Source organism: Trichosurus vulpecula, chromosome 5 (assembly GCF_011100635.1).
Source record: "Trichosurus vulpecula isolate mTriVul1 chromosome 5, mTriVul1.pri, whole genome shotgun sequence".
Lineage (NCBI taxonomy): Eukaryota > Metazoa > Chordata > Mammalia > Diprotodontia > Phalangeridae > Trichosurus > Trichosurus vulpecula.
Genome location: NC_050577.1, coordinates 255,846,645 through 255,870,821, shown reverse-complemented (window position 1 = coordinate 255,870,821; position 24,177 = coordinate 255,846,645). Strand labels below are relative to the sequence as shown.

The following is a 24,177-nucleotide window of genomic DNA, read 5'->3' as shown; positions in this document are numbered from 1 at the left end:
CCTTTAGTGCAGCTCTATCCATCTAGTGACCGTTACTCTAGCTACATGACCAGTCTGGTTCCTTTTCGGTCCATACACTTCCCTAACTTTCTAATGCTGCCAATTATTGTATGCAAGTCAGTTGGTAAATATGTTCCAATCTACGTGTCCACCATAAGCCTCTCCATTGCTCTTTGGAGATTGTGCCACTATGGCCTGCAATCAAAACCCATCACTAGGAGAACACTAGTGGCGTCAGGTCCAGCTGCAGGTGAGGCACATGTAAAGCACCAAGCAATTACCTAACTGTAATACAGCCTGCTCTCTTCTGTCAATTCTAGACCCTTGCCATTATTTTTCTGCAGCATCTACCTACCTACTCATCCAAGGGTTCAGGAGTAACATCTGGACTCCTTCCAATGCTCACACAAACTATATGAGGTGTGGCATTGGAAGAAAAAAAGACAGTAAAAAAGCTTATTTTGCTAAATGGTAGAAGCCACGTGTAATGCTGGCAATGATACAATAATAATTTTACATGTAATATTTCATAGTTTATGACAGCCTTTCAGATATCTTCTTTTCTCAAGTAACCCTGGCAGACAAATAGCAGAGATAGCATCCCTGATTTGTGGAAAAGGAACTGATAGGGCTGGGTCCTGACTCCATGTTTTACTCCTAGTTCAGCATCCTACTGCTTTACGCAGCTTTGCACAGTTCCATTTGTGGCAAAAAATAGTGAATAACCAGGTTTTCCTTGTTTATCAAGGATTTATTTTACAATCAATTGCAAGAGGAGGAAAACTTACCCGGGATCAAAAACTCCTGGTGTGCGGCACGTCGGTCCAGAACAAGATTGTAACATCATTAGCCGATAATTCATTTTCCCTAAGAGCTCTGGATCAATAGTTTTAGCAATGTTGTCAATCTGATGAGGGTCAGCAGTTAGATTATAGACTTCCACAAACACCTATGAGATTAGGGGAGAGAGAACTGGATGCTAAATATGAATACTAAAAAAAAATACTAAAAGTAGATGTCTTATTCACAAGTAATATAGCTAGAAAATGACCAGAACTGTTCAGATACAATGGCTTATTCAGAGTCAATCTGGCTAAGGTATTAATTACATGAATTATAATTATCAGCATATTCAGGCTGATCATCTCTAAAATTATTCATTACGATGCATATATTTAAGATATGCAGTAAAGAAAAATAAAAAACCAAAAATGAAAATCCCACTTCGCACAACCTGAGGTTAACTTATGTCTGATGTTGTGGCAGCTGATGCCTCGATGTTGGTTTTCTGCAGCTACTACCAGCCTACAGCAACAACCTCGGCTGGGTTGCTCTCTGCTTACTAGGAAGCTATCCGTATGGTTAATCATGCTTAAGAGTGGATTTGGTTCACCCTCCTGTGAGGCTGTAGATTTAAGAATTCATCAGCAGTTACCTACTTGATCTGTACCACATGTATCACATAGCTATCCAACTTCCACAGTCAATATTTTGTATAGTAATTTGGTATGGTTTTCTTCTAGCGTGTATATATTCCTTCCACATATTTTAGATATATAGTCCACATCCAGACAATATAATTCTCAGCAGGTTTGTAGATAGAATGATAGTTAAGAGGTATGTGATGAATATTGGCCCAAACCTGACTATATTTATCAAAAAATTTCAAGATAAAACAGGGTAAGTCCTAGAGCAAATTCTTATCCTGACTCTTGAGGATATCACAACATTAACAAGCAACTACTCACGGAAATTTTTTTTACAGATTTGTACCAATTAATGTCTGCTAAAGATAGCCCTTCGTCCCAAAGAATGAAGTTGAAGCCTTCCACCTTCACTCTAATGATGGCAGAACAACATGAGAGGGAGTTATTGTGGCAAGACAAATACTAAAGGAAGAGAAGGGACCTGTGACTTCACTTGTTAAACGGAACTCCCTTATGAGTAAACTTCTACTAATACAAGTTGGCACCTTCTCAGCTTTAGAGAGCTCCCTGGGGCACCAAGAGGTTCAGCCACACAGTCGACTTGTGTCAGAAATGGGACTTGAATGCAGGTCTTCCTGGCTCTGAGGCTGGCTCTCTCATCATTATGCTATGTCACCACTCTGGAGGTAATGTCATTCAACTAGAATGAGGTCTCCCCTCATTTAAGTTGGGGACAGAAGACTTTGTTATGGAGAACATAGCTGTAGGAATGAGTTTATGAAAAATTAACATACTGGATCTTTCTGGTTATGCTGACTTATGCTGGGGAGCTCCAAGTCTCCACGCCATCCATGGAATTATTCTACAACAGATGGAGAACTCAATCTCAAGGAACAATGCATTGGCAAAAGACAAAGTAGGGGTGGAGCCAAACTAGGTATATCTCACCTCTTGATCATCAAATTCGCAATACTGCAAATTCCACGACTTGGATGTTGTCCTCACACAAGCATATGTGTTATTATAAGCATCTTCACATACACAGTCTGGAAAACATTGCTGTCAAAAGATTAAAAATAAAAATAATGAAGACCATTCACTCAGTAACAGATGTCTAGCAGTCTACATGTCATTCTCAAAGCTATAGGTAAAGTGGCAGCGATGCTGGTCATTAGAATTCTCCACAGGGACAGGGAGTTTGCGTTTTGTGCAATAATCAATTCCAGCAGTTCTCAAAGAAGGTTGGGAGTGGGAGGAAGTTGATGCTACTGGATGCCCAAACTGTCACAAGCCAAATTTTCAATATGCATATTCTTTCTCTCACTACGAGTGCCAGCTATTCTAAATTCTTTGTAATTTAAATGAAGGGTTTTATATTAAATGGGAAGAAGGAATAGATTTCTTAAAAAACTTATCAGAGTCAACACCATAGCCTAAGGCAGAAAAACGTTTTATTCTCCAAATACATTTCTCTTTTAGATGGCTGGATACCACCACCAATTACTTGCAAGGGATGATTAAGGGCCTGACTGATGAGGGCCTATTGTCAAAGCAAGGCTACAGGTTTAAGCTCTATTTGGATTCTCTGTACGATGGTTATAGATGACACACCTACTCTCTGCTCTTTCACAAAGGTCAGCCTTCAGATACAAGGGGCCCTCAGATAGATGAGCACCTCACTACTACTGGGGAGGGGAGAGGGGGGAAGCAACACTCAATGCTTCATTGATGTGTACATAAGATTAGTAAAGATCATATTTCTACATTCTCCAAGAGTCTTGTGACACAGAACAGGATACTGGGATCTAAGATCAAAGGTTTCAGCAGGGGACATTTTCTAGGCCAGTAATGACTTGTAATAAAATTCAAATTACACCAAAGTGGGGAAAAATTAAGCTGCCTCTGCTTACACTGACTCCAGGGCCCAAAGCAGGACAAGTTGGGTCGGTAGCATTATAACCTTCTCCTTGATATTCCACCAGGACATCCGATCTCCAAGTCAAATTATTGGTCCCTCTCTAAAAAGGAAACACAGACATTTTCTGTTAAACAATCAATGTGCATCATGGAAAAGAAACACAAATTTACTTACCCAACTGCAGAAAATGACTCTTGGATCTCAGGCTAATTGGTCTCAATTTCTAATTAGTAGATTTGAAGCCACATTAGGAAAGAACCAAAACAGAACCACAAAATAAAAAAGGTAATGCAAGCATTTAAGCGTTCACTACATGCTAGTGCTATGCAACAGGGAAACAAAGATTAAACTGAAATAGTCCCTGCCCTCAAGGAGATTACACCACAGTAAATAAGTAAATAAAAGTAAAATAAATACAAAGAAAATATGGAGTCTTTCTTTTTTGAGGGATTGGGGAAAGAAATTAGGAAAAGCCTCCAGAAGGTGCTGATTGAATTGGGCTTCAGGTAAACTAGGAATTCTCAGCAGCAGAGGTGAAGGACGAATGCATTCCAGGCAAGAGGGAAAGCCAATGAAAAGGATGAGAGATGAACAAAGAGCAAAAAGCCCAATTTAGCTAACCCATAGAGGATGTGAAGGAGGGCAAGACTGGAAAGGTGACTTTCAAGGGTTAGGAAGGGCTTTCTTTAAAGCCAGAGGAACTTTATATTTGAGTAGAGATAACAGGAGTCACTGGTGTTTGAGTAGTGGGGGCAGCGGGTGACAGTCATGCCTGAGCTGCAGCCAAATTGCCAGTAGCTGAGCACAGAGGGTAGTTTAGAGTGGAAAGACTGGAAGCAGGGAGACCAATTAGGAGGTGACAGTAGGTTAGGTGAGAGACTGAGACCCTGAACTAGGACACTGGTTGTAAGTGGAGAGAAAGGGATGGACATTAGCTCCTGTGGAGGTCTAACTGACAAGACCTGGCACTTGACTGGAGAGGTGAACCAAGCGAGAATGATGCTAAACTGAAAACGTGGGTAACTTGGAGGCTAGTGGTACCTTAGGCAGAAAGCAAATTAGGAAAAGGGATGGGTTTAGAACAATACATCAAGGTAGCTTTTGTCATGCTGAGACTGGGAAACATCCTACAAGCAGTTGGTAACATAGACTGGGAGCTCAGTAGAGCAGCACAAAGATGACTGAGCAGTCCTGCCATTCATATAGCCATCTTGGACCTTGAACATTTACTAGCAACTCCCCTAAATATCAGAAACTATATCTTTCCAGTCACAGGAAAAGACAAGAAAGTACAGAGGCTTGAGGGACTGGCTTAAGGCTACAGAACAAGGTCACAGAGGCAAAGGTGACACTAGAACTCACCAAAATACTTGCTAAGTGGCTATTACAATTGGGGCATGCCAACAACCACACTATGGGGTACCTGCCCTCAAGGGACTTACCATGTTTGGGGGAGAACAAATGAGGAAGAAAAATCAGAGCTCAAATTGGATTCTCAAATAAAAAGCATTTAGAGACATTTTAAAGGAAAAGTAGTAATAACATTTTCCAAAGTTAAAGAAAAAGCAGCATACAAACCAAGGAGGGAAAGTACATAGAAGCGCCTTTCACATTTAACAAAGCATAGCTGAGTGAATTAAACAAGGGGTATTTGCTGGGTCCCTTTCCTGGGTTGCTTGGAGAGGACATTGATTGACTGACTGCATCATCGAATCAAGCCTCAGCTCCCTCCGAAGTCCAATGCTGATGCTTCCTGAACCACTTACCTTGTCTGGCTGCTGGGGTGAAAGCTTTGTAAAAACCCTAAAGCCTCTGCGGAGGTAACAGGAGGAAGCAGGACCATTCCCTTGCAGCTGGGGTGGTCAGGCAAGGTCCAGGGTGGGCAACCGAGGCAATACTAGAACTCTGAGGCCTATTTTCAGTCGAATCCTTGGTCATGGGCTATTCTTCCACCCAAGGGCAGAAACAGGAACAAAAAGTGGAAGGTGCAGTGGAGCAGACCCAGGGGTCTGATGGGGGGTTGGGGAGAGGCTTTTCTAACAATCAGGGCTGCTCAAAAGCAGAATGGGTGACTGGGAATCACAGGGCCCTCTCTCCTCTGAGGCTAGAGTTATAATAATAACCCACATTTGTGTAACGCTTACCATGTGCCAGGCACTGTGCTAAGCACTTTACAGTTATTATCTCATTTGGTCCAGACTCTGAGGCACCTTCCAACTCTGGCTTTAGGGCCAGAAGAACAATGAGCACAAGGTAGGAATTGATACCTCTGACCCATCTATGCACTCAAGCCTGGTTCCTTTTCCAGATCCCTAAAGAAATAGCATGTCCCTAACTTACAGGGAACCTGACTTTTAGAGGATACACAAATACAAAGGGATCTATGATTTCAGAATAGACACTTGCTTCCACCAAGGCAAATGACAAGCTGTCTATGCCTTTTGTATTTAAGTGCCATGGATTTGAGACATAAGAGGTTAAGTGGCTTGTGCAAGATCACCCAGGTGCTAAGGGTCAGATAGGCTTTGAAGCCTTGTCTCTAAGCCCAGCAGTCCACCTACCATCCTAGGTTGCCCCTAAACCCTTAGAGAAGGTTAGGAATATCATAGCATTATGGGTAACAGATTAAAATGGAAGCAGCTAAGCAGCACAATGGAGAGCTGGGTGACAGTGGACCAGGCATTTAACCTCAGCTTTTTAACTTCATCTGCCTCAGTTTTTTCATCTATAAAATGAAGATAGCAGTGCCTACCTACTAGGGCAGCTGTGAGGATCCAATGAGATATTTGTAAAGTGATTTATAACCTTTAAAGCATCATATAAATGAGAGCTCTTACAATCAGCTATTATTAAAAGCAACCCACACTTAAATCCTCTTCTGAAGGTTGAGATGATGAATGCAAAGCACTTTGAAAATCTCAAAGCTGATTGTCAGTTGCTATTATTATGGCATATAAGCAAAGTGCTGACCAAAGGCCTGGCAAATGAGGTGTCTAATGTCCAAATTAATTAAATTCAGAAAAGCTCATCACCAGAAGGGTGGCCACGGCAACACAAAGACCATCTCATCTATTGACAGAGACGAGGCTTCATTTTGAAGAAAGTACCTGTTCAATGAAATCTTAGGGCTTTGAAATATTGGAGTCAGAGGACATACATGGTTCTGTAACTTTTCTATCTGTTGTAAAGAGAGGTAAGTTAAAATATCTGTGCAGTTTTACCATAGTAACCTCTAGGAAAGAAAATATAGGCAGGGGAAAAAGGTTGGGTACTTAGGGACTTAGTGATCAATTACTTGGTATTTGCCATCACCCTCATGGAAATGATAAACTTACCAACAGGGGTAACAGGGACCTTCCATCCATTTGGGTCTTGTTCAAGTCATAGCCCGCGATGTCCAGAATAGTGGGACCCAAGTCAATGTTGGAGATGAGCATCTGTGGGTACAAAAAGAGAACTAAGTCTAGGACAAGGCAGGTCTGGTGCTGCCTCCAAATGCTTGTAGACTGATCCGCAAAAAGTACTCCTTATACACTGATGCTTATGCTACACTATCACCTAGTTGCTTTTGCTTTAATTATTTGAGTACAAGGGAAGTAAAAATAGACTGTATGGAAACATGGTACAACTCACTTTTTTCCCCCAAAAAACAGTCACCTTGGAAGACTTATTCACTGCTCACTATATTCCTAGAACCAATTTATAAGTGATAATTTGGGGTAGGGAGGGAATACACTCCCCCTAATCCCCCCAAAACTTTGCACGGATTGAATATCAATTGCAGCTGGTTCCAAATGACATTATTTTAAAATAAAAAAAATCCTGAACTCTCAAAAAAAAAATGTCTACCAGAATTAAGGCTCCCGAAAGCAATGTGATATAAGATTTGCAAGGAATTTCAACAAGGGAGCTTAAAAAATAGTTTAAGCATTAGAAGCATCATTTGAATAAGTGCAAAGCCTCTCAAAGTAACTATGGTGGAGGGAACACCATTCATCTACACAGGGAAGCTTTGCTACATAATCACTGCCGTCTTGCTCCAGCTAAGTCTGTAAGCTCTTCAAGAACATGTACTGCACACGCTTCCTTTCCCACAGCACCTAATCCAGAACTGGGCCCCAAATAAGTACCTTAAAGTTTGAGCAAAACTGTTAACGAATAGCAGATAATGAAGAACAAGATCGAAGTGAATATTTATTAGTTTCTGAAAGGAAAAAACGTTCTCTAACTCCAGGCAGAAGCCAGAGCTACTCGTGAAGAGGATTTTTTGGAAACATCTGGCTTCCCTACCACTTCTATTTTTCCAAATTTGACGGAATAAAAGCAAGGACATGAACAAAGCCCAGCATTCTACCAATTTATTTATTAGGCATCGATTCATCAGGGAATCACATTTTCACCTGACTGACAGCTGTGACATTTTCTGAGGAACATAAGTTATGTTCTATCCTTGGGGTGCCATTTCATTGGTTCAAATCTAGCATAACTCAGTAGCTGCTGGAAATAGTGTCTACCACAAAACAAAAGGAAGATGTTATCCAAAGCATCTGATAAACTAAAAAATAAAATAAAAATTCAGTGCCTCCAAAGGTTAGCGAGGCTGGCAGTTATTGACAAAAGCTCAGTTTAAACAGAGCTGCAAGAAGAAATACAGCCTGTCTTCTCTCTCTATGGGACTTAATCTACCATAATTCACTACCACTTGCAGCTTCTGCTTTTTAAAAAAGCTACAAGTTCTTTGGTTTTGGGTTACCTTTATTATTTTTTTAGACAGACTCATAGTGATGTCGATCAACAAACATTTGTACCCAGTTTTCATGTGTAAATGCCATGCTCAATCAAAGCAGAACAGCATATCCAAGACAACTCTGTGAAATTAAATATCATAATCTTATGAGGTTTGAGGCAGGGAGGAGAGATGGTGAATGCTTTAAAGAGGCAAGTTATAGAATTAGTACCAATGTCCTATCAGTCTTTTCAGAAGCGACCTAAGAGTTGGAGGAGCAGGTCAGACCTGAAATAACCACATTGTGTACGCCAAGAATGCGAATTCTGAAAGGAGGGGAAAAAGAATTTCAGTAAGGGCTTTCCCTCAGCAGAATCACCACCAGCAGCGGAGCCGAGTTAGAAGTGCTTTCTGTGGGCATACGATTAGAAAAAGAAGAAATGAGAGAAGCCAAGAGAAAGAGAGAAAGCCCTAGAACACGTGGGTTCAACAACATGGAAGTCCTCTGTGACTTTTTGCTCTGCCAGCCCTCATTCTCCCAGTGAGCTTGTGCAATGTTGACAGAGAGCAGAGGCTGCAAAGAGTAAGAGAGACAGGTACTTAATATTCGATCAGAGGTACTTTAAAAAAAAGGAAGGGTGAGAAAGGGAGAGTTAACTAAGGAGTTAAGAGTGTGCCAATTTGGTTATAACTTTGATTTAACATAACTAGTGGGTAAAAACTCATAATATAAAATTTATATAAAATCACAGACTACCAAAGGAATTTATTCTTTTTTTCTCCAAATAACTACAATGGAAACTCAACTTGTAAATCCTTCTTCCATGTTGTTGCTCTTTCCTCTAAACTAATAAGATGGTCAGATTTATCTCGGATCATATCAGTTTTTTACAGGTCAGATAAGAAAAGGTTCTTGAGAAAAGGAAAGTTTTTCCTCTCCAAATCATGCCCTGACAAACAGTCTGAAGAAAAAAACCCTAAGCATTTAAGTACAGAACTGAGGAAATAAAGGGTCTTGTGAAACTCTGGGACACAGGTGCAGTTGTATACACCTGTGGTTATTCTGAGAGAATTAGAGTTAAGTATTTGCTGAAGAAACAAGGAAACAGGGAATAGTAATGCATTCACAAGGCCACCTCAAGTTCCCAGACAGGGACACCGTGGCTCTGGGGTGCAGACTTCCGGCAGGGCAATCAGGAAGGGCATTTTTGTTTAACCAGCTACTGCGCCAACACTCCCTCCCTCATCACCAGGGAAGAGAACAGAACCTCCTTTGCAAGAACCAGATCTAATCTTTATCTGCACAACTCAACTCCCACTTCTGGAACACCCTAGAGGTCATGGTGTTTCTGTGTTCTCTTTTACCTCAGTTTCTTTTTGGCTGGGCATTCTAATTCCCCTTCCAGACTGTTGCTGGAGCTAGCCTGCTAAGGAATGCCAGCCTGTGTCCTCCATGCTCCACATCACTGATTCTCGGTCCAGGCACCGAAGGCATCCTTCAACCTGGCCCCAGCTGGCTGACCCTTTGTATTTCTCCCCTTCACAGTTTGCATCTTCTCCTTGTGCCATGTCTCAGTGCTTTGTCTCATGCTGTGTTCCTTGCTTAGAAGAGACTTCTTTAAAGTCTCCCAACCTCATTCTATTCCCCCAACTCAAGGAAAATCACCCCCACACCAGCAAAATTAGGTCTCCTTCCAATTTTTTGTGGTACTTTGCCTGGTGTTCCCTTGTCAACCACTTGTATAAATGTTATAACTCATAGCCTGACCAACCCTGCCCCATCCCCCAATGAAACTGGAAACGTGGAGGACTTTTCCTTCTACCTTTGTATTTCTAGTTTGTAGCAGTCCTGTTTACTCAACAAACACTTGTTCTTACCTGGACTACCAGTCTCAAACCTAATCCTAATCTCACTCAAATCCATACCCCTTTCCCCACCACAGTTAATGTAACAACGACTCCTCCTTATACCAAATAACTTTAAGCAGGAGAAATATTTTGGCTAAATATCATTCTTATCCCGGATTTTAAATTTGCAAACACACAACAGAAAAAGCCCTGGCTTTAAATTCTGGCTCTGCTGCTTACTACTTCTTTTCTACTATTACCCCAAGACGATGAGTGAGTCATTTCATTTTCCTGGGCCTCAATTTCCTTATTTGTAAGAAGAGAAGATTAACCTAAGATTCCCTTTTAGAAGGATCTAAATTTTATGATCCTCTCCACCCCATAAATAAAAGAAAAAACCCTAAGGCCACTGCACACTATATTATAGGGGCTGGCCACCATCCACCACGGAAAGAAAGCTCCAAAGGATAAGCTCTGGTTCACAGCTTTGTCTCACCAGCCTTTATTTGCTGAAGGAATTCTTTAGATTTGACCTGCTTAGGAGAGCTGAGCTTTACTCGACAGACTCAATTTTATGAACATTTTCCATATTTTACCACATCCTCCTTCTTGGTGGTTCACGGAGTTTCTATGGCAGTCGGTTCTCCTGTTCATGGAAATACTTATGTCACAAAGATCTAGAGTCAGCTCTGAATGCTGCACACTTACTGAACGGTAACAAGACTTTACAAACAAAACCACTAACCACAACGAACACTGGGTGACCCAATGACTTGGGAGCAAAAGGGGCCTGATATCTGGTATGTCTAGTTTATGACTGCAAAGACAAATTCACATTTACATGTTAGGAAAACCACTTTTTCCCCTCCAAAAAAAATGCAGCTTAAGAGGAAAAGTGGGCTAAAGAACAAACATGTCCTCTGAGCAGGTGAACAAGTCAAAAGCTAGCATTTCACTGAAAACTCCAAAGAGCTACGTGATGCTCAGATTGTGTTTCTGAATCAATTTTGAAAATTGTGACAAGCCTGTATAGGTTTTCTTTCAGCTTAGTATCTTGGAATTACTAAGAAAAATTAATGGAAGAGTCTCAGATGATGTGAGTCTTCTACTATATCCTATCAACTAACACAAAGTGCTAAATCGAAAAGTATAATATGTTTATTTTACTGAGAACCTGCTTGCCTTTACCTATCTGAAGAATGTAGGGTAGTAAACCTGAAAATGCTGCACCCAGAGGGAAAAAGTAGCTTAACGAAACTGGGCATAAGACCACTGTGCTAACATAGCAGAAAAACACAATCTACGAAGACTCACTGTGTATGCCAAGGACACTAATTCTGAAGACAAAGTAAAACCTTTGAAAGGAGGGGAAAAAACCATGCCATAAACATGAACTCATGTGTTAACTCAGGCCCCAAGATACAACTTCTCCACACTGTTCATTCATGTGGAATAAGCCTTCTGTGAGGCTCATCATCTCACCTGATTTGTCTGATTTGCTTTGATCCCAGGCCCTCGAACCAGTAATGGAACTTTGATATCAAATTCATAGAGCTGGCGTTTGTCGATAGGCAAGGAGAACTGCCCTGAAACACAGAAACATGTGTTAAGCAAACTCTAGCTGCACTTGATGCCATCCATTTAAGAGAAGAGAAACAGTCTCTTATTCTCTCTCTCCTAGATCAATAGTGATTTGTATAAAGGGTAGGCTGCCTTTGATCTTCTGCACTAGAACGAATAGAAGATGTCTTTCTCTACACTTTCCATGGCACGATAAGAACTGTCACAGCCAACATTTATAGACCACTTACTATGTACTATGTGCCAGGCACTGTGCTAAGTGCTTTACAACTAGCATCTCATTTGATCCTCACAACAGCCGAGAGAGGAAGGTGCTGTTATCATCCCCATTGTATTGATGAGGAAATTACAAATAAAATGTAATGACTAACACCTTAAATCCTAGACTCACAGCACGGCCCAGCTCCTTTTTCCATCCTAATGGATCTGTCTTACATGCACATGACAATAGCAAAGAAGGCCTCAGACACTAGTTGCTTGAACAGAAATGTTTTAGATGAGTCAGCCTTCTTCCTTCCCTCTGATCTATCTAAAAGTTCAAGTAGGGGAAGGGAGAGCTAGAGGGAAAGGGAAAGATGATTCCTGCTGTTGTTTTAGTATCAAAGCTTTCTTATTTCAGTGATTCAGCTAAAGCTTTACAGGAAAATCGTTTCTGCCAAGGAGACCTTCCTCCCCCATCATGCTCCTCTTAGAATGACTTCCCAAGGCCTCCCTAAATCTGAACTATCCTTTGAATGCCCTCTCCAAGCTCTACAAAGCCTGCCTTGACTACTTCTGCAAAGGTCCCTTCTCCCTTGGCTGTTGCACTTAGTACAATTAATTCTTCTTCTTATTTATTTCCTTCGGTGTACCTCTTGTCTTTCAAGCTTTAAAGGTGAGGCAGGCCTCCCTAGTGCCTGATATTTGACAAATGATTAGAGAAACAAGATGATTTGAGAGACCAAACCAGTCCCTTACCTGTATGATAGCCATTGTCCGATGTATAAAAAATGAAGGTGTCATTTAGCTCCCCATGGAAATCCAGCCTCCTTACCAATTTCTCTACTAGGTCATCAACTGACAGCAGAGTTTGCCACCTGAATGTGAAGATAATTAATGAGGTAATATTTTTAGTTATCAATGATTTAAGAGTATCAATATTTTTGACTAAATTTGTTGATCTGAATGTCAATATTTTTGACTAAATTAAAAAGATTGCTGTTCTGTACTATTTTTTTCTAAATCAGTTAATTCTAATTTTAAATGCTTTACTGAATTTCAGAAGTTTTATTATACCCTGAACTATTTTAATTTAAAACAGGCTTTTACAATCATATGGCATCATTTTAGACTATCTCTTAGAGAAGGCAGAGGGGAGAGTTATAAGGAGGATATAGATAGTAATTCAATAAACACTGATTAACATAGAAATAATTGTAATATTCTCATCATGCACATCATGTATACACTCTAAAACACTCCTGGGACTAAAAGTGTTCTTTACAGTCATCCTGTTATTTTGCTTGGGTTACCATCGAAAAATTCAAAATCCTCAAGGGCAATCATTTTATCCCAATATTAAGTACAGAGACTTTACTTGGGCCACTTTAACAGGTGGGCTTTCCTTCAAGACAGGGACATTGTGGTTATGGGATACTATTCCTAACCCAGAAGTCTTAAAACTGACCTTTTAACAAGTCATAGAATCTACTAATTCTGCAATATACCTGGGTCAGTCCAAGCAAGGGTTAAATAGCTAATTTGCCTGAACAATGGCCCTTTTCTGAGACATTGGTTCATACCCATGGATGAGTTTTGACTGGATCTTGCCCATCTGCCCCAGTACCACCCAGAGGAGCTGCAGTGGCTAATATACAGGGAGTAAATGTTTTAGGAGCTCCTGAAACACCACTATGGTAGAGATAAAGGAGGAATGCCTACCTTTTCCTAAATGCTTCATCTAAAAACTGTATTGAAGAATTAGTCATTGGGGTCTTGGCTTGCCTAATTAGCCAATGCTTGTTCTAAAAGTAAGAAAAAAAGTTAACACCAAAGAAATGCCACCAATGGCAAACAACAGCAGAGAGTGGGAATGTCAACAATTTTTGCATTTTAGCCAAAGTAATAAACTCCTTAGATATTCCATTCAGGATCACTCAAGTAGCTGCCCCAGCATTACTTTTATTTTCATTTTTAAAAAATGACCATTTATTTTCTTCATAATAATCTTATGAATCTGAGTGGGAAAAAATTTTTCAGTGGAAAAAGTATTGAGACAAATAGGTGAAATTGAGTTTTTACTTATCATGGCTTTCTCTTATTCATGTTCACGATTCCTTACTTTATAAAAGGTTAAAAAATTAATTTTACCATATAATTAATTTTAAGGTGCTAGTAAGTTCATTAAACTGGGCACCTGCATCCTCTCTTTTGGCCATGGCCATCATCTTGGCCATCTTACTTCAAGGAAAAGGAAGTAAGTAGCATCAAAGGTATGACTCCTCACTAGACACACCTCCACTTTTGTCTCTTCTGTCTTTACCTCAAACCAGCCAGTTACCCAGTGGTCCTAAGCCCCCAAGAATAAGGCTAGCTTATCAGTGGTAGACTGAATGATCATGGTCGATTAAGCCGCCCTGATAACTTGAGTGAAGATCAAGGAACTTTCTTATTAAAGCAGAGGGGGTAGTTTGGGATTCAGGAAGTTACATTTCCCCCAAACTTTAGCTTCCCCATAGAATGGACTCTCTTAAAAATATATATAGCAAAACCCTGACCTATGCTTCTGAATCAATGGCATACTAACAGACAGTTAGTTATCCTAACTTTCTAAGGCCTAAAAGGAAAATAACCAGGTTAATAAGCACACTACAACTATTGTTCAACCAAGAATAGGGCTTTAAGATCTTACCTTCCCATGGATATTAAAATTACTGTTTCTTGGTGCACTGACATTTTGGAAACTCTTTTGATATTGGGGAGCAGCTATCCAAGGGGAGTGAGGTGCTGGAGTAGAAATCATCATGAAGAAGGGCTCAGAGTTTGACTTATAGTCCAGGAAATCCAAAGAGACGTTAGCCTGAAAAACACAAAACGTAACATCTCTCAATCATCTATCCATTAAATAAGCATAGGATGAAGGGTACTACTGGAGTTCACAGATTTTGGATAGTCCAAGATTTTATCCCTCAAGGAATTTACTGTCTGATGGCCCATGCCTGGACATAAGTATACTGTGGGATACAATGAATCAATAAGCACTTATTAAGCACCCAGTACATGCCAGGAACTATGCTAAATGCTGGGTATACAAAGATGAAGATGAAATAGTCCCTACCTTTAAGGAGTTTCCAATCTTACCAAGAAGCAACATTAATACATAACAAAATGAATATAAGGTATACACAGGTGACAGTAACTGAGTTGAGTTTTGAGAGAAACCAGGGATTCCAAATGATTCAAGTATAAAGGAAGAACATTCTAGACATGAAGATGGGAGCATCGTGTGTGGCTAACAGTAAGTAGGCTGGTGTGGTTGGACTACAGTGTGTGAGTGTATGAAAGAGATAAATGTGGAATCAGCTTGGAAAGGCAGGCTGACCCAGAGAGAAGGGTTTTAAAATTACTGATAGACGCCTGTATTTTATACTAGAAGCAACAGTGTACAGCTTTTGTACTGGGAGTGACCATTGTCAGACCAACACTTCAGGAATATCACTTTGGTGACTGTATGAAGATGAATCTGAGACTTGAGGCAGGGAGACCATTTAGGAAGACATTACAATAGTGTATGCAAGAGGTGTTGAGGGCTTGAAGGGTGGCCTTGTGTGAAGATAGAAAGTGACAGATATGAGAGTTATAGCAGTACAACTGGCAAGACTTGGCAAAGAAATGGATATAGGAGATAGGGAAGAATGGAAGAGTATATCTGTGTGAAAGGCACTCTCAACAGTAATAAAGAAAGTAAGGAAGAAAGGTTAAGTTTGGTAGAAAAGCCAACTTAGATTTTGGGCACGTTGAGTTTGAAATTGGAAATGTCCAACAGGAAGTTGATGAGGGAATACAACTTAGCAGAGAACACTGGGCTGGATTTGGAAGTCAGCATAGAGATGTTAACTGAACCCATGAAAACTGATTAGGTAGTACAGAGAGAAGGGGACTTATGACAAAGCTTTGGGACACACCTACAGTTTGAGGGCAAGAATGATGATTTATTCTTAAATACTATCCATATTCCCAACTTGAAAAATAAAAGTTTGAAATAAAGTAGCAACCAAAGTCTCCATTTTTATAAAATGAAATGGATACTTCCAATTTTCCAGGTTCTACTGACACACAGACATATGTTCTGTCAATCACACGACAAAAAGGATAGAAACCAGGTTACTTTCTCCTTTACTGACTGGAGTTTACTGTTCCTGATTACATAGAAGGTTAAAGGTGAAAGGAACTGTCTTCTAGTATTAACTTTTATCAATGTACCTTTGAGCATATTTCATCAACTCAGGAAAAGAAAAAGGTCAATGAAGTCATTATCGTAATTTGTCTATATTAAAACAAAAAAAAACACACCAAAAAATGATGTTCAGTGCTAGTAAGTTATTCCACTTCAACCTACACAATATGATACCCTTGTAGAGTTTTAATCTGTGTGATCATAGTCATTTGTGCTATTGTGAAGACACAGTAACATGAGTACTTAGGAAGTAACTACCTTACTAGCTAGTTGACTTCTTTCCCTGTGTTTCCCCACAATTCAATACAATCCAACGTTTTCCTCACCTTTTTCCCCTTTTCCATCAAGATGGTTCTAGGAACAGGGAAGATTGGAAACATTTCACAATTTTTTTTAGATAAACTAGAAGAGTGTCTCAAGTGTAGTGGGTTGCTAGACTGAACCTTTGATGTACAGGGGAGTCTGTGGTAATCTATGATTTCACCTTTGTAAGAATTCCCTTCACTAATTAAATTAAAACAAACTCCAGTACAACTAATAGCAGTTTAATGAGTTGTTATGATCCCCTGTGCAAAATCATCATGTGGCAGTAACCTTTTGATGAAAAGTCTGGAGTGTGACAAAGGCATAGGAAAAAAAAGTGAGGGCCATGATATAGAACTGGAATAAAAATTCAATAGAAAACAACAGACAACTCTGTCAGGAGTTACCCTGGAGTCCATGAACCCCCTAAAGTGCTCACAAATTAGCTTAAATATTTTGATAACTTGAAATTTCAATATGTTTAGCTTACTCATCCTATATATTATTTTGTAATTTAAAAGCATTCTTAGAAAGGATCTGTGCCACCAAAAAAAAAAAAAAAAAGGGTAAGTAGTTCTGATCTAGAAAGTGAAACATGACTTATTTTAATGCCTTGTGGAGGAAGTTAACCCTCAAAAAGGTTCATAGGTTGGTCAAAGTCATCCCCCAAACTGCTGAAGAAACTGGTATATAAATGCAACAATGAGTGTTTAAGGAGTAACGAATACGAAGAATGTAGGGAAAACATGACAAGATTTATTGGGTGACACAAGAGGACCAAATAAACCTCATGGGAATAATTTAGATAAAAACCACATGCAAATCACTGCTGGTACACTACCCTTTTTTTCAACAATCAGTATGCTAAAAAATGGAAAGTTACCTGAACCATCATTATGAAGTGATTTTGCTTAATTATTTTATAGGGAGGGGCTGCTGCATCAAAACAAATTTTTCTGAAAAGGGTTCAAAAGTAGAATTTTGAACACAACAATTTTGACTTGGATAGAAAGATCTTTATACACTTTTAAGTACTAAAAAAAATTGAGTCATGTGGTTTTAAATTTCGTGTAGAAGCCTTAGTTATAAATTAGAACAAATTACTATAGCATAAGCATCATTCCTCCTAAGTTAACAACAAAGGTCAAAGGCTTTCTGGACCCTAAGAGTTCTGAATCATGGACAAAAACTACAATGAGGAAAGAGTGGAGTGCCTCACCAGCACATCTGTCAGGTAGTCCAGACTGTAGTTTTCACCATGCCTCCGTGCCTTCCCATTGATTGAAAGAGTATAATTGTAGTACTTAGAATTCTTCTCCTGTGAAAGGGTTAGAAAAAAAAAATTGTGAGGTTTGCAAAGAAATGGAAAGCCTCCTGAAACTAGGCTGGGTTCCATTATTACTAGGTTAAAAGAACAGACAGTTATCTAAGACAATACTGTAAATACATTTTTGAAATTGTGATTCATAAGTTTAACAGAAATCTTTTTTTTAATAGCTTAACAGAGATCTTGAGTCAATTTTGAGATTAGACAATTAAATCCTAAATTATTCAAAATTCAATGAAAAGAGAAAGGCTGACTTTTGGAGGGGGATGGGGGAAGAAAAGGAAGATTACAAATATAGATAAGAAAAGGGAAAACATAAAGAGGTAACCAATCACCTAAAATGCCAGCCTATGCCATGGCCAAGTAAAAACAAATCTAAAGTATGAACATAATGTAAAATTTCTTAAAGGACATTTTGGGGGTAACTTAGGATTGTGACTATTCAAGTCACTCACCAATGCATACCAGTAACTCCACCCAGGAGGCACATGCTCCACTCCTCCAGCATCCAGGGCTCCATACTAAAAGAAAACAGAAAAGTTAGCTAGCTCTCAGTTATGAGTAGCTAGAAGAAATAAGTAACTTGGCATTGTCAATAAGCAGCCAAAGAAAATTCAATCCTACTTCGAGCAAACACCATGACTTAATCTGCAGAGCCACATACAGGCTAAGTGTGGAGCCTATCATTCATATAGGCTCCTACTACTTCACATGTCCCTAATCAGCCTGATGTGAAGGTATAATTCATTTCTTTAGAAAACTGATAGAACGACAAAAACGTATTTGACAAGGTTTAAACAGTGTTCACCTAAGACAATTAGAATCTTTGCACCTTAAAATTTAGTTCTTAAAGTTTCTTAGATAACAACGGGTCAATTATAATTAGAATGGGTAAAGGAATGCCTTTCCTTCTTCTTCACTCCACATTTGTGACACTGCTCTTTGTCAAGTAAACAGTACCTCCAGAGCCACCATTTCTCCCCCACATCTCACAGTCTTCAGGCTAAAAGTCAAAGCTTGAGTCTGATACCATAAATTCTGAGACTGTGTTATGAGAAGAAAATAACATTTCACAAAGTGCCCTTGAAAGCAGAGTCAAATTATGGGAAAATCTGATGCTTTCCAAACTAGGCTTAACTTGGTACAGAAAGTATGTTAATAGCTTAGCTGTCTTAAGCTTCAAAAGCCAAAGTGACTAGGCTGTCATGTGCTTAACTTTGGCACACATTTTTAGAAGAACAGTGTTATCCAGCCAGCTGCAGTTAATTTTACAGTTTAGAGAAAGTTAAAAATGGTATAATCCTAATAGTATGTGCATGGGGTAGAAAAGGGCAATGAACCTGGAGAGAATGAGGAAAGAGACCAATATAGCTAATTGTCATACACTCATCCAAATCCTTGGGGATTGGGGTGGGAGCAGTAGGGAAGGGGGGGTGAGGGAAAGAGGGAGGGCATCTAGACATCACTTCAGAGTCAGGCCTTCAAGTTTTAAAAAAAGGCTCAAAGAATGGAGAAACAGAAGCAACTATAAAAAGAAGGAAAGAATACTAGGTCTTGAGTTTCTATGGAAAGTAGTGCTTGTTTAGGGTAAGACACCAGAAATTTTGGAGATTACAGTACATCCTATGATAACATATTGATATTCCGTACCTCATTTAAGTACTTCCCAGCAAAAAATGTCTGATAACCACACATAGACCTGAGGATTGCTGGGAAGGTATACGGTTCTTGAATCTTCTGCCATAACTTACTGCTACAGTTTCCTTCCAAAGTGTTGTTAACAACATGATGATTATGTGGGTACTTCCCTGTTAGAATGCTGGCTCTGCTGGGGCAGCAAAGGGGACTTGGAACATACTACAAAGAGAAGAGAAAAGATAAGTCTCAGCAAGAAGATTTCACTCTGAAGCTGCGTATTTTTTTTTACAATAGAAAAAAAGACAAGATTAATGTAGCATATTTTAAAAATAAGATACTACAGAATAACTAATAAGATACTACAGAATAACTAATTTCTAAGTTCAGGATTCTATAGGCAGAGACAGTTCTTTCACTAAGTTTTGTACCACTGCCCATGAAACTGTAATAATGCTATAGTAGAAGAAAAAAAGATTAAACTACCATATCAGTAGGTCTATGTAGGATCTAGTAGAAATTAAAACAAAGAAAGCATCTTACTCTCATGGAACTTATAACTCATTTGGAATAACAGAACATGAAAAACTTATAGGCAAACTATAAACTGTGCTCATACTTGCACTGATTATAACATTTTTTCTTGAGAAATTATCATTTACGATCCCATACTTACATAAAGCATACAAGGATTTTTTCATTCAAAATTTCCTTCTCAATACTCAATTAAGGGATATCAGTACTCCCACCCCCCAAGATAAGCATATTAATCAGAATAGAAGAATATAGGCTAGCTGGTTTTTCATGTTTCTAATTCTAGACAAAGATTAGCTACTACTAGGTGTAGCTCTTGGAAAACTGAGGTTTTAATATGATTAGGAAGATAATTTTTTATCAAATGATCAAGGAGACCATTCCTAACAACAATGCTCAGTACTTAGCATCACAACTACTAGGTAGAAGACTTCTTTTTCCAAACCAAAAGGTAAGCCAACTAATTTGACACATACGTAGCTAGGCCACTTGTTTACTAAGCAGGAGAGAAGCTATGACTATAATACGCATGAATTCAGGAAGCAATGAAAACTACTTGTAAAGTTTGTTGGATTACCCAATAGTTTTCTAGAGGAAGGATAGAAAACCCCATCATGTGAGACAGCCAAGAAACTGATTTAGATGCCAGCTGTCTAAGAATGTAGTGCAGCTGAGGGCAGATGACATGACAAATACAGGCAATGAAATGCCTAGAATTTTATTTTGTTTGGAAGAGAGGGATGGAGAGGGGGAGAAGTTAGTTTAAGAGCATGACTAGATTAAGTAACAGAAAAATGCTGCATTGTAACAACTTCAAATTTAGTTTGATTTTCAAGAAACATCAGATCAACATTTAATTTGCACTTTATTTCTGAGTTCTGTGGTATAAGGGATTTAGGAAATATACTTTTCTCCTTTCAGGAAAACTTTTCAACCTAAAGTTTTGACAAAATTCAAACCTATTTTCCTCACAACCAAGACTAGATACTATTATTTAAGTTAACAAAGTCTTTTCTCCCAATGATAGCACAGCATGATAGAAAGTTTTCTTTTCAACTTTTTAGCTAAAAAGAAAAATGAAATTAGGTTCAAAACTTACAGCACTAGAGAAACTCATTCCCATGTCTGCAATGAGGGCCTTGGTTTTCTTGAGTGGAGTCTACAAGACAAGCAGTTATTAATTAAAGGATCCTATGAACACTAGGCATTAAATTTAAAAAGAGCTCTATATAATTGTTTCTTTAAGGCTGGTTGCCCTGTTCTTTTTGCACCCATTGTTTTGTTTTAATATCACATGTAAATAACCATGAGAATCACAGAATTCTGGAAAATGTTCCCTAAGCAGGGTTGGTTATGGTCCAGATTGCACCAAGAGTGAAGTGGAGCTGCTAAAACCATGTGAAAAAGTCAAGCTTCATGGGCAACAACTGTCCCAATCCTGCAATACCAGTAGTTTTAGTGCTTCTATCCAATTCCCATTTTGCAGGATGGTTCTGGACCAAGGACTAAACCAATTACCTTTCTTCTCTACTATTGGAATAATGAGAACTTTGCCATCATCAGTGAACTTTTTGATTTGAACTTGTATCTACCATAACTTTAACAAAGGTACAAGGGGCACTGAAATTGTGCTTAGGACGTGACTAGGGTGTTTTCATACTCTATGATCCCATTGCTAAGTAGAGAGCAGAGAACCATGGAAGATGTGAAATGATGAAAAGTGACACAAGACATACAGACTACAACTATGTAATGAAAAAAACAACTGAAAATTACTGCTGTGAAATTATAATCTGATAGAATACACTCTACACTCCCTCATCGCTACACTTCTTGGGGATTCTAGTAATCAGTAACTCCCCTTAACTGTCTAATGAGGTGACTAAAAATCAGTGGAAAACCCCCTACGACTATGCACTGCTAAGGCTCACCTGTCCAGAACAATATTTAGACATGCTGAAAGAACAGGCAGTAGGAGGGAATAAGCAATAAGTCTACCCGTTACCAGTGCAAAGGAAGTCAACAGTAGTCAAATTCTAGTTTTAAAAAGTGATTATCAATTATATAAAATAAACCTTTCACAATTATAACACAGTTTACAAAGCTCCATCACATATTAAAATCTTACTTGGTCGTAATAACTGTGAGAAAACATACTCATTTTACTGAGGACCAGAGAGGTATAAATAATAAATGTGGGTGGAATTTGAAAAATGATGGCCGAAAGCAGTCTTCAAACAGAAATTCTAACAGGTTTGCACTGGCATCCCGGGGGTGGGGGGAGGAGGAAATGAAAGAAGGTGTTTTCTAGTTAAAGATCAGGTCTGGCTTGAGGGCGAGACAACCAAGGGATCACAGAGTAGATGATTACTACAACTACAGTAGTATGAAGTGTGATATAAAAATATTTTTAGCAAGAAAAAAAGAGAGAAGCTAGATAGCCTCTATTTTCATAGACCCAGAATGTAATAGAAAATAAAAGGAAACCAGAAAGGAGAATCACCACGATGGTGAAGTGTATCAAAGTTAGTATCAGTTAAAGGAACTGGAGTTAAAGACTTAGGGAGTAGTAGGTGACGGCTGTTTTCAAGTATTAGAAAGTTCTACTTGGCCCCCAGGGTAGAACCTGGAGCAGCAGGTGCAATGGTTAGAAGCACAGATTTACAATTAGCATATCCGAAAATGCAATGGTCTGCCTTGGGGGAATCCCAGAGGTCTTCAAGCAAAGGCCAACTGACTATTTCTTGGTTAAGTTTTAGAGGAGATTCTTTGTTCATGCCTCAGATAAAGGTTTTTATTAGCCCGCCTGCTGGCTCTCTTCAAATTCTGGGATGATGATAAACTATACTCTAAGCTTAGTAAGAGTCCTGGGTTCTAATTTTGGCTTTGGGACCACTTTATTTTTGTTAATTGTTAAATGAAGACTTCAGGTTGGATGACCTCTAAAGGTTTAAAAGGTCATGGCTATAATCCAGCAAAAAAAAAAAAAAAGTATTCTGGGAAATAAAGACGCCTCCAATAACGTTAATGGGAATGCCCGGCACCACTCAGCTCTCAGTAAGGCCGGATAATTATTTTTTTGCTGTGTGAGAAAAGGGTAGCAGCTAGGTAGTGAAGGGGTTGGAGCACTGGACTTAGGGTCCGGGAAAGACGAGTTTGAATTCTACCCTTTACAGGTACTCCCTCGTTTTATCCACACAACCACTCCAGGAGGTAGGTGCTATGGTTAATCCCATTTTACAGATGAAGAAAGTGAAGAAGAGATTAAGATGCATGCCCAGGAACACCTCAGACACTTACTAGCTGTATGAATACTAGTAAATATTTTTGCTAAATCCGACAAGTCCTCCGTGCGCCTAATTCTGACCACACTTCCTTAATTTCTCTCTCTTCCTTCCCCCTCTCCCCCCACGCTTCCTTAATTTCTAAACATCTGACACAGACACCGAGGCCACAGGGTGGGATGACCCACATCGTGACTGGTGAGTAAAGTAAGGAAAAATAAGTTTAAAAAAACACCAAAGCAAGAACTCGGCCCGAGCAGCACCTGCTTCCCCGGGGAGCATTGTACCACCAGCCACCCTCGGGAGATGTGAGCCCAGGCCCGGCTGCCGGGGGGGAGGAGTCGCCCCGGGCTCCAGAGCTACCCTCAGTCTGGGGCGGAGGGCGGCCGGGGACCAAAGGGACGCTCGGGCCTAGGGAGGAGAGGGCGGGGCGGCGGCTTCTAGTGCTAGCGCACGGAGTGAAGTGAACCCTCCTCGTCTGGCCGGGGAGAGGTTTGGGGGAGCCCCGGGAGGGGATGTACGTGTGTGTGTGGGGGGCAGTTACCATGCCGCCAAGCAGGTCATCCTGGTCGTCGGTGAGAATCAGGACCACGTTAGGCCTCCGGGAGCCTGCCGCCTCCGAACCCCGCAGCCAGCCGCACAGACACGAGCCCAGCAGCAGCAGCCGCAGCCCCAGCCCCAGCGGGGTTGAGGCGGGGGCAGCCCGGAGCGGCATCGCCGGGACTGTGGGGAAGCTGAATGGGGGTGTGGGGGGAGGGAAAGAGAAGCGGCCCGAGAGAAAAGGAAAGAAAGACAGCAGACGGGGAGACGGTGCAGCTCCGACGTACGGCTCAGAGCAGGCGTTTTCTTCTTTAGCGTGGTCACGTGAGGCGTGGGAGGCGGGGCCCGCGAGACGATCATGTGACCCGTGGAGCGCGTGCTTTTGAGGCGAAGTGCGCCTGCGCCGGCTAGAGGCTGAGGGAGGAAGGAAGAGAAAGACTGAAAGTGAGACTGAGAGTGGGGGGGAAAGGGAGAAGGACTGAAAGTGAGGCTGAGAGGGAGAGAGGAGAGGCCAGCGTGGCATTGTGGAGAGAATGATGGACCTAGAGTGTGGAAGTCCTGGTGTCAAATCCTGCTTCAGACAATTGTAACAATGGAGGAGACTCTTAAATCACTCAGC

General features: G+C 40.2%; 1 protein-coding gene across 1 annotated transcript in view; it reads right to left on the bottom strand.

The window, feature by feature from the left end:
- GNS (glucosamine (N-acetyl)-6-sulfatase) overlaps positions 1-23,885 on the bottom strand; it is a 29,491-nt gene extending 5,606 nt beyond the window's left edge. Inside the window, exons 1-13 of the mRNA XM_036759587.1 lie at positions 23,563-23,885; positions 20,834-20,893; positions 19,216-19,422; positions 18,021-18,086; positions 17,458-17,556; positions 14,391-14,558; positions 13,421-13,503; positions 12,458-12,576; positions 11,402-11,505; positions 6,681-6,782; positions 3,338-3,445; positions 2,376-2,486; positions 789-949 (exon numbers count right to left, since the gene is read on the bottom strand). Of these exons, the coding sequence (XP_036615482.1) occupies positions 789-949; positions 2,376-2,486; positions 3,338-3,445; positions 6,681-6,782; positions 11,402-11,505; positions 12,458-12,576; positions 13,421-13,503; positions 14,391-14,558; positions 17,458-17,556; positions 18,021-18,086; positions 19,216-19,422; positions 20,834-20,893; positions 23,563-23,733 (1,559 nt within the window). The 5' untranslated portion in view covers positions 23,734-23,885. The remainder of the gene's footprint in view (positions 1-788; positions 950-2,375; positions 2,487-3,337; positions 3,446-6,680; positions 6,783-11,401; positions 11,506-12,457; positions 12,577-13,420; positions 13,504-14,390; positions 14,559-17,457; positions 17,557-18,020; positions 18,087-19,215; positions 19,423-20,833; positions 20,894-23,562) is intronic.
- Between the last annotated feature and the right edge of the window lie 292 nt (positions 23,886-24,177).